Here is an 11,272-nt window from a genome sequence, read left to right as displayed (position 1 = left end):
TGTACAATACATTATGCAGTATGTACATGTACATACATTATGCAGGATATAATGCAGTATGTACATGTACAGTACATTATGCAGTATGTACATGTACAGTACATTATACAGGACATAATGCAGTATGTACATGTACATACAGTATGCATACTTTGCATTTTATGGCTGCCTATTGTTGTGTGTACCTCATCTGAGGTTTTGTTTAAAACTGGTCTCTCTTGTAAAATGAGTCCTTGTGACTCGATGAGACCAACCTGAGTAAATAAACATTGAATGAATAGTTTGTGAACAATAAGGAATTAAAAAATAAAATGATTTTTTTTTATTAAGGATTTAAATGAAAAAAACACAATAACCGTAAATGCTAGTTTGTCTGAATAATGACAACAGGTCTACGGTAAGTTGAACAGAAATACCGGTAAATGTTGTAATGCAGAAAGTAAATGTCCTCATGAATGCAGTGTCTCAGGAAGTTTTTATACGAATATATTTACGTAAAAGAGACTAGATGTATTGAGTTGCGCGTGTTGTACTTCCTCACCACAGCATGAAAAACGAACTGTTATGGTTTCTGTTTGGCGTTCGGCTCTTTGACCACATTTTCTGAATTGTTTCTGTGGGCGTCCTTGACTGTCTGCTTTCAAATCAGACTAGACCTTTCCTGTTTTAAATAACTTCTCATTCTTTAAATATAAATATTTCAAAGGTCCAAATAACACGTAAGAAATTGTTCTTCTAAATTTCAAGTTTACGTGCTTGGCCGTGTCGCTTTTCAAGTGTTGGGCTTGGGTCAAACACTTCGGGTTCCTCCTGACAGAACGGGTGGAGCTGAGTCCGTTTGACACGTCCCTGTTGGGCTCTGCCCGCAGGTTCTCTGGGAGGTCAGGACTCTGTGACGGCCGTAGGGTCGTTGTCCATTTGGAAGACCCATTTGTGCCCAAGCATACACTTCCTGGTTGAGATGTTGCTTCAGAATTTCCACCTGATGTTGTTTCCTCAGGATCTGCTTTGTGAAGCTCACCACTCCCTCCAGCAGCAGAACACCCTCACAACATGATGCTACCTCCCCCGTACTTCACAGTTACAATAGTGATTCTGATTAAACCGTTCAGTTTTACTTCCAGCTGACATTTTTATGTTTATACTTATAACTCTCTGCCTGATATCTTCTTTTAATTTCCCCGTGATGCCGCACAAAGAAGCAGCGTTTGAGGTGTGCCTCCAATTAGCTCAGATGTAGTCAGCCAATCCAAAGCTACCAAAGCCATGACGTCATCGTCTGGGCTTTAACAAACGGTTTCAGCTTGTGACTCTGAAGATTATCTCTCATTATTAGAGCTTTTTAACAAATATAAATAATTTTGGGACCTAAAACAGAAAAGGTTTGACCTGATTCAGTCGCTGACTGAAAACTTTGCTCATACAGTGTATGTAAACATTTGGTTGCAGCTGTAAGTGATCTTTTCAAACACAAAATGGCCGTAGCTCGGTCAGTTTTACAGATGTTAGGCTAAAGCTTGGTGTTCAGCACACGGCTGAGTCTAAAGCAGTCGTGATCCTGATTACATAATCCAAGATGTTTCCCAGTCGCCGGTGCATCTGGAGACGGTTTGAAGTTTCTCCAGGCTGTTTCTAACAGAAGACCTTGTCATTCGATGGTTTGTCCCAGATTCTCCGTTGTATCTAAACAGGCCCGCTGGATGTTTACCAGATTTCTCTTTTTTTAATGAACTCCAGGCGTTAAATCTTGAATGTGCAGGTATGTTTTTATATTTTTAACGTGCTCGTAACTGATGGACTTGCACAGGAAGTGAGCTCAGCAGACAGTTTCCCTGGAGGCTCTGAGGAAGTTGAGACGTTTAAGGTTTACGTGGCACTTTTCCAAACCCTTATCAAAAGAACCCTTTGCTTTTTCCTTTCAGTTTGTTGGATGCACTGTAACACTGCTGTCTGATGTTTCCTGCACTAACTCTTTATTTTGTGTAATTAAAGACAAACTGAAGCCCATTTTTGTCCTATCTTTTTATATATTTCTGATCCTGACAGCAGGGACGAACTGTTTGTGAGATTCTGAGTGGGGTTGAAGCGGCTCGGAACATTCTTTTGTCACGGAGCAGTCGGAGCGAGAAGATTAAGTCCTGAAAACAGGATCAGATTTCTGAGCTCAGCTCTCCCGTGTTTCCGACTCACGGCTCCATGATTTCCTCCGAGCGCTTCTGGTGTTGCTCCTCACGTCGTTTTGCTTTTGTTCTTCCAGGTCTCCCTAAAGGACGCAGCAGGTGCAGTGTCATGGGCAGAGAACGTGATTGCACCACACGTAGAACAAACTCAGGAGCCCTGCCTGAACCGCCAAGCACAAAATGACTCAGCAGAATGGAATCGGAGCCTCGACCGACCACCGTGTCCACTCGGAGGCCTCCAAGGCCTTGGAGTCGGCCAACGGTGTGGAGTTCGACGAGGTGCAGGAGGTCACTGAGACTGAGGAGGGGGGGAAGGGGGGCGAAAGCCAAGACCCTGTGGTTGTAGCAGGGGCAGCTGCAGCTCCTGATGGTGGTTGGGGCTGGGTGGTGCTGGCTAGCACCATCCTGGTCTTGTCTTTGACTCTGGGTTTACCAGCCAGCATGGGAATCTTCTTCACCGACCTGCAGAACGAGTTTCTGGCGTCCAACAGCGAGACGTCCTGGGTGACGTCCATCATGACGTCAGCGCTCCACGCAGGAGGTAAACCTGACAGATCCCCTTTACATCCTAACTGGCCTTCATAATGAGCACGTTGAAAGAAACTAAACTAAATCACATTTTCAGTGACAATAATCCGATTTAAAATGATTATTTTGTAGTTTTGCAGACATTAGTTATAAATAAAGTCCTAATAATTACAATCTACACATGTATATTTTTACATACCTGTATTTTCCGCTGTAAACGTTGCACCGCCCTATAAGTCGCATCAGTTCAAATACGTCTAATAAAGTGGAAAAATCCATAAATACGTCGCATCTATTACGCGTCACCGCTGACCACCTGGAAATGTGGGCCGGTGTTGTGCCAAAAATCGATTGGCTGCCAAATGGCGGCTGCAGGGGAGTGCATGGGAGGACTTTAACAAGAATTTAACAAGATTAACACTTAAAAACAATTATATGTTTACTCAAAAATTATAATAAAGAAGTGTCTCAGTCTAACTTTCCATTAATAAATGCACTTCAACGGTCAAATCAGCTTCATTTTGCCGGGCGATGCAGCGAAATGAAGCTGACTTGATGGTTGCTCCAGGCAGACGACGGTGGCAGGCTGTGGCAATCTGATTATGTCATTAATAGCCACTTTTACCTACCGGTATTACATGACACAACGGCATGCCATACTACTCGAGTGCCATCTAGTGGCTGAAAATGGTAGTGTTCAATATTTTCAGTCAGAATGAATGAAAACGGTCATATCTCAGCCAAACATTGGATTATAAAGATGGGAAAAAAATCCATAAATACGTTGCTTCAGCATATAAGTCATGCAAATTATGCCAAAAAACGCGACTTATTGGGCGAAAAATACAACATGTGTCGTTTCAATTGTTCTTTAATGCCCTTACATGATTGTATAAATGTTGTTATTATCCAGGGAAGCTGTGAAAGCTGAGAGGGGGAATTCAAGGTCGTTTTGAGCCGCCTTGCTGTGTTTTTGTTGGTTTAGACCAGATTATTTCTTGAGAAAATGCAGGCTGCTCATTTCCCACAACCAGAGGTGTAACAATCCTCAGTTTAAACCAACGCTGTGTTACTCCTAAATCATTTAATCCCACTCCATTTTCTAAATATACCATACCACTTAAAAGATAACAAGGACAACTAAACTGCCACACAATAAAACAGCCAAGCACAGGACAAATGATAAAATAAATGCATTAATCTAAAAGATAAGTAAAATAAATGCAACAACTATAACGGGTCAATGAAAGATCTCACTGGGTCAGAGGCTAGGGAGTTAAAGTAAGGTTTTAAACAAGATTTAAAATCAACAAGGGAGGCCTAACGAGCCATGGCGAATTATTCCAGGGTTTTGGAGCTGAAACAGAAAGAGCTCGATCACCTCTGAGCTCGCCTCTCGTCCCTGGAGCCGTTAAAAGCATCTGCTAACCTCAGAGCGTGGCGGTACATGTGGGTGCAGCAGCCCGGAGAGATAAGACCGGCGCAACGGTTACCAGACTCAAAACAAACAGTTTCAAACTGAATTTGAAGGTGAACTGGATGTTAGGGAAAGAAATGAACTGGGGAAAGGCGATCTTTTTCCTGTACCAAATAAAAATGGAGCTGCTGTGTTTTGAACCAGTTGCATTGAGCAACTTGGCTAAATCTGAAAAGAAGAACACTGCCATAATTTAAGTAAAATAGTTTCCTAAACAGTTCAAAAATTACATTTAGATCAGGTTTAGGGTCTTTGCAGCACACTGATTTTTATCTATCAAGGCCACCGCAGATACTTCAGTTCAATAAAAATATTAGATGTGGATTTATTTTGAGAAACATCAGATTTATTTTATATTTAAGTCCAGTTTCTGAGTCATTAAACTACAAAGTGTGAAGAAATGAAAGTAATGCATATAAAAAATAATTAAAGCTATTAATTTGTTTGGCGTGACTAGTTTATATAAGCTAAAGATCATGTCATAAAAAATAATCAACACCATCATCAGTCAATTTAAGAAGTATTTGAGAATCTGCAACGCTGGGATCTTTGTGTTCTATTGACACGTACAGCTGAATGTCATCTGCGTAAAATGTGATATTAGCCTGTTATGGTGTCCAATAGGAAGAACATGAAACAGAGCTTGGTGACTAATTTTCCAAAAAAGACCACATGAAGAACTGGGTCTGTTGCAAAGAGCTGGACTAAAGGGTTAAATACATTCTGCCAAATATGAATTTTATTATTAGCTACAAATACAATGTTATTAATTAGCTGCTAATGGTACACAATAGATACAGGTAAAAATAGACGAGTTTAGTTTAGTAATTTTAAAGTTTACATTTATTGTAAATGAACATTCACATGAGTTTAAAAAAAAAACTTAATTTGTGGGATTTCATGTAGTTTAGATTGTTTCATTTCTGTATATGTAAATCTGTGTTAAAAAAAGTCTTGTTGATTTTAAAAACTATCAGCCTTTTTGTAGCGTGGATTGACATGATGGCAACTCCTGGATATTTCATTTACTCTTGTTGCTACTAGCGTGCACACAAGGTGGCTGACAGAAAAATCACAACACCTTCAAAATACAAAGTAAAAAAAACGTAAAGGCTATTTTGTTTTAAATAAATACTGGTTTTGGCTTGAAATAAACAATAATTTATAAATTGTTTATGATTTTCCAATGACCTCCAACCTGTGGGCTGGGAAATGCTCAGGTCTGATCTAATTGAGGAACATAGGGGTACCGAGGACTGACCTCTGTGGTACACCACAAGTCAAGTGTTTACCTTTTTAATGCTTTTAATCCATCTTAACATGCATAAAAACTTTTTTTTTAGTTTTGTCATTTGACTATTTTTGATTTGAATCATTAGTAAAAAAAAAAGTTCTAACAAAACAAGAACAGATGAGTTTGTGAAAAATCAAACTGTTCAGTGAGTCTCCATTATTTCCTGTGAATCTTTTATGTGTTGATAAAGTCAGAGAATGTGGAGAAACTGTTTTAATCTGTAGCTGATGTCGTGAAACTAGCTTTGGAAGGCTTTCCATTCTCAGTCCTGCGCAGGCTTGTAGAGTTTTCAGAGAATAGTTTGTTCAGTCGATATTGACTATTGACTTCCTCATTTTTCACGATTTCTTACAAGCTCTGTAAAACATTAAACAGGGTGGGAGTTCATGGCTCAGTGAGGACATTTAAAGTCAACATGAAAATAAAGGTGAATGTCAGACACCAAACCTTTAATGATATATTTCTGAATTTCTTTGTTCTACAGCATTATGCTTGTTTATGACTAGATTTACACGCTGATGAATGTTGGTTTCCCTCAACCCAGTTTGACCTGATGCAGCACATATGTTTTATACCTTTTTATCCTAAAGCACAATAATACCCTAAAGACAAGGCAGTTGTTATAATATAACTCAATATTGATAAAATGCCAGTAATTTACATTGAAAGCAGAAGGTTTGACCTTGTTTTCCTTTATTTGTACATTAGTATAATTGAGACACAATTATTCATTTGCTAGAGGGAACTGTTATGTGCAAATAAAGCAATACAGTCAATTAAAAATGTATTATATATAAATAAAAATACAACTATATTAAATTTTTAAAATGTAAGCTGCACTAACATAAAAATAACAACAATGGGAAAAACTCATTAAAAGCACGTGCAAATGTTTGTGAATGAGATTTCCAGTTCTTTTAATTGAAAGTTTAAATTTCTCAAGCGTAATGAGACTGGACAGCTTCTGATCCCGCTGAATCATGTTCCAACCGGATGGGCCTGGATAAAAACGGCTTCTTAGCCAGCTCCATCGTGGAACGCTGTAGGAGATAAAAGCCGAAGAGCGAAGGCAGCAATGTTGTCATTTACAAGTTGTCTAACAAGACAAATGTGATGGAACCAGACAGAGGATGGATTTGTGACCCGATGTAAAAGCCTGCGGCTGTGCAACAACGGCCAATTAACTAAAATGCAATGATGATTGAGAGATTTCTTGTCTAATGAATCTCAAAGCTCCGGGGTAGACCGTGTCCAACAGGCATAAAGAGCTGGCAGAGGCGTTCATAGACACGATATCTCCATAGTCTGAGAGCCAGCTGTTTCTCTGTACGACATAAAAAACAAATCTTTTACCGAAAATGGAACCCTAATTTTATCTTATTCTTCAGCAGATTGTTAATTTGAGGCTTAAATGACAGGTCTTCGCTTTGTTAATCCAAAATGTTTAAATGATGCAACAAAGTCAATGGATAACCCCTGTGTTGTGGTAATAGTGGGGAGGGTAGATGACACATTGTCGTACTGGCATTTAGCATCAGCCTGAGTTATAAAAGCTGGGATTGAAAGCAACCAAAGCAGACTGCAAACGCTTAAAGACAAGAGTGTCTGTATTTGCACGGCAGTAAATAACTGAGTCGTCTGCGTAGAATGTCACAGATTCAAGGATTCAGAGCCAAACCCAGGTAAACAGTGGAGTGTTGGTACTAAAATTGACCCTTTTGGGGATTTCCAGGTGACTTGCTGTCTGACCACTAAACTGCACTCACTGCCAACATCTCAATCAGTACTTTAAAAAACAATGTAGGTTAGTCCTCTGTCCAAAAGCCTCCGACACAAAATCCTGTGTCCAACAGGGTCAAAAGCCTTGGATAGATTTATAAAAAAGGGCAGCACAGTAATCTTTGGTATCAAAGGCTTCAACGACATCATTTAGGACAGTAACTGACCTTTTTTATTTTTCTATTTCTAAAACCAGACTAATAAGGTGATAAACTTTTATTAAACATAAGTACCGGTAGTCCTTAAGTTGTCAAAAGGTTTTCTGTCTTCAGAAATGAAATGTCTGAAGCTTTTCCATGAAAACGTTTTTGAAGTCTTTGCAAATTAACCCTTAGATTGCAGTGGGTTAAAACCAGTTGTCCCTTTATCTTAAGAGAAAAACCCACCAAAAACAGTCAGTACTGGTTTGTGCCGTCATAATGCAGGTCCAACCTGAATTCCTCCTCTTTGACCTCTCTTGCTTTTGGTCAAAACACGACCCAAATTTACACCATGCTGGACAAGAACTTCTTGTTTGTCCAGCAGCTACTTCGCTTCCAATTTTTCCTGTTTGAGGAATTCCTTTAAAGACCCGTCCAAACTGCTCCAACCCTGTCATTTTTCAACACGAAATTAGTCTAATCATGCATTCCCTGAAGGCAACGTTTCTACAGAGGCACAAACTGAGGTATTTAAAACAAAGGGCTGCATAGAGAAATGGAAATTAAATTCTTATTAAGGCAGATAATCTGGCAGATTTTTTTTCAGGCTTTTTGCTGTTGTATCATAGTTAGCATGCTTGATAAAAATATGCTTCTCCAATACCCTTTAGGAATATAAGACATACTTTATGTAAACTGCCTCATGTGACAACGTATTTGTGTGCTTAAATACCGGTATGCACACGCACAAAAAAAAAGTATACATTTGCATTTTGAAATTTTTAAGTTTCAGTCTAGATATGGAAGCACAACTTCAAACAAAGTTTTAGCTAATCTTAATCCAGATTGGGGGGGTGGGGGGTGTATTTGCCCAACATTTTTAAGTTTAGACTCACAGTATTTTCTGGCGTATAAGTCGTTCCGGAGTACAAGTCGCATCAGTCAAAAAAAGCATCATGAAGAGGAAAAAACATATATAAGTTGCATTTATTGTGCATTTATTTAATGGTCAAAACCTGGGCGGCGCGGCACCATCGCAGCCGGAGCTGCTAGCTCTTAGAAATTAAACAAGATTAACACTTAAAAACAATTGTTTGTTTGCTCGACGTTATAGCAAAGGTGCGTCTCAGTTTAACTTTTCTTTAATAAATGCACTTCAATGGTCAAAACAGCTTCATTTCACCTGGGCGGCGTGGCGCCATCCATCCATCAATTGCAGCCGGAGCTGCTAGCTCTCCAGCGTTCCTCCGCCTGCACCACCTGAGTGAAGCGAGCGCGCACGGGAGGACTCGCTGTTGCAGTTCTTAGAAATTTAAAGTGTCGGTCAAGAAATATGTTATGAATAGGGGTGCACCGATGAATCAATCGGCCGATTTATCTGCCCCAATTTCCTTAATTTTGGGAAATTGTCCGATACATGAGAAACCGATTTTACAGATTTTTTCTTTGTTTTAACAACAATTGTCTAAACTTCATTTATATTTCAGAGCACTACCTCATGGCCAGTTAAAACAAGTTTGTATTGTTTCTAGGATATTGATCAAGGATATGTTTTTCAATAAAATAAGATTGGAAAATCGAAGGTGCATTGTGACCTTATAACTCCTGACAGTGTCGCTTCTAAAATGAAATTGGAGTCGGCAGGTCAGACTTTTTAGAGATCGTTGATCAGCCAGAAAACTGCACCCCAGTTATGAACATAGGAAAAAAAAACATACAAGTCGCTTCGGCGTATAAGTCGTAGGACGGACAAATCTATGCAAAAAAGCTGCGCCTTATACGCTGGAAAATACGGTAAGTTTCAGTGAAAAAATGCAAGACTTAACTTCTTTAAAGGTCATTTCCCAGTAGGTATATTGGGGGCCGGGTGGAGCTTGTCCAACGGCCACCTTTAGCCCTCTGGCCATATGTTGCCCACATCTACCTTAAGAAACCTCTGCTTTTAATTACTATTTAAAATGAGTATTGTTCAGTATGTTTTACACATTTACATCACATAAAATTATTCATTACCGGCAGTTCTCTTTATTGGAGGCAGCTGTCAGAACGGCACCGATCACAGGTTTTCTCGAGGAGACAAAGACGTTTTTCATATTCGACATAGAGCTGCTTACATTTATTTCTTTGGGATTTGCATGTGATGCTTGCACAAAGCGTGGTGCTATGTGCCCAAATCTGCCGTTTTTAGGGGGAAATTAACGAGTTTTGTGCTCAAAGTGCAGCACATCTCGACTATTTGTGTCACCCAACCTCCTGATTTCAAAGGATTTTAGATTCAAACGATGTTCATGTGTCGAAAAATAAAAAGCAGAAGTATTGCTTTTCCATTGTGTTTATTTTATAAACATGTACACAGACTTTTTAAATTTTTCTTTTTGGCTCCTGGTCTCAGACGCAAGAGAAAATTACTTTTTTATGTTGTCAAAATTAATTACAATGCAAAGATAAAGAGTCCTGGTTTCATCAGCTTCTTGTCACAGCACTGTGAAGACTTTATTTAGTGCAAATGACAGTTTAATCGTATTCAAATGTAGAAACAGATAATCTGTCATAAAGTCTAGAGTCCAGCTCCAGTTCTTAACTGTCTCAGATTGTTTTGGGTTTTCACCAAACTGGAGGTCCCCTGCGCTCCAAGACTGAAGGTTTGAAACCAGTACGGTAATTAAGGACTTCAGGAACAAGAATACTTTTGAGTTTTCAATTGATTTTATCTGAGCAAAATTTGACTAAATGTGGTTTATTATGTTCAGCCACTTCTTTGCCAGTTTTCTGAATGAAAGGTTTAGCAGCAGTCATACGGCATAAGGCTTCACGTGATTTAAAACTCTCAAATTTACTTTGATGTTTTCAAGGCACCCGTTTGGCTGCTGTTGGCTCAATAAGGCCCGACTTTATCTCTGTCAGTATCTCACAGCTTGTTGCTCCAAAACAAAGTGAGCCAGTTGAATTAAACACTCCTCCCTGTGACATTTGACCAACGGCTGCCTCTGATATTTAGTGCTCAAAGGCACGCTGCAATCCCTCCTCCTCGGCCAAACGTTATCTATGAGCTGAAGCAACGTGACATATTAAAGATGGGAAAATGTTTCTGCACAATAAACGTGCTGACGTGAAGAGACCTCCTTAAAGTGTCAGTTTTTGCAGATTTATAAACTTTAGTTTAATGTCAGGAGTTAAAACACGTAAATGTGAGATTATGAGTTATGGAGCGGACATATTTCAGGCCTGCTTCTTGTTCTTAGAAAGGCCATTCAGCTGCTCCGGATTACATCAAAGTTCATATGAAACAGGCTGCAGGATTAGGAGAACAGCCCGGAAAGCCTTCCACTCTGATATGTATTAAACTAAGAGCATTACTCGTGACCCGCAGGTCCCATTTCCAGTGTGCTGATACACAAACTGGGCTGCCGGGAGACGGTCATTTTGGGCGGAGTCCTGAGTGGCGTGGGAATGGCCGTCAGCTCGTTTACCCGCTCCATCACCGAACTTTACATCACGGCTGGAGTTATTACAGGTCAGCTAACACACTGCAGGTTCATCATTCCAGCTGTTGGTTTACACAACGATTCACCTCCACCATGGGGAGAAAGTAGGGATGCACGATATTATCGGCATGGTATCGGTATCAGACGATTTTAGCGATAATGTTAAATATCGGACATTCCATCAAAATAACTCACCGATATAAAAGGCACTGTTTATATATATATATATATATATATAAAAACATAGGGTTCTGTAATTGTATGACAACCCAGTGACAAGGATGCCTGCGGTGCCAGCACAACATTATGACATCACACGCACCGTTGAGTTTGGATTTGTGAAAATTTACACTGTTCGAGTGTTGTCATTGTGTTAGAGAGAGTAAATA

General features: G+C 39.6%; 1 protein-coding gene across 1 annotated transcript in view; it reads left to right on the top strand.

The window, feature by feature from the left end:
- slc16a5a (solute carrier family 16 member 5a) overlaps positions 1-11,272 on the top strand; it is a 24,180-nt gene that overhangs the window by 3,011 nt on the left and 9,897 nt on the right. Inside the window, exons 2-3 of the mRNA XM_037691260.1 lie at positions 2,258-2,721; positions 10,769-10,912. Coding sequence (XP_037547188.1) covers positions 2,361-2,721; positions 10,769-10,912 — 505 coding nt within the window. The 5' untranslated portion in view covers positions 2,258-2,360. The remainder of the gene's footprint in view (positions 1-2,257; positions 2,722-10,768; positions 10,913-11,272) is intronic.

This window comes from Nematolebias whitei, chromosome 17 (assembly GCF_014905685.2).
Source record: "Nematolebias whitei isolate Nwh7 chromosome 17, NemWhi1, whole genome shotgun sequence".
Taxonomy (NCBI): domain Eukaryota; kingdom Metazoa; phylum Chordata; class Actinopteri; order Cyprinodontiformes; family Rivulidae; genus Nematolebias; species Nematolebias whitei.
Note: the sequence above shows the minus strand (reverse complement) of the source record. Positions and strands in the feature narration are given on the sequence as shown.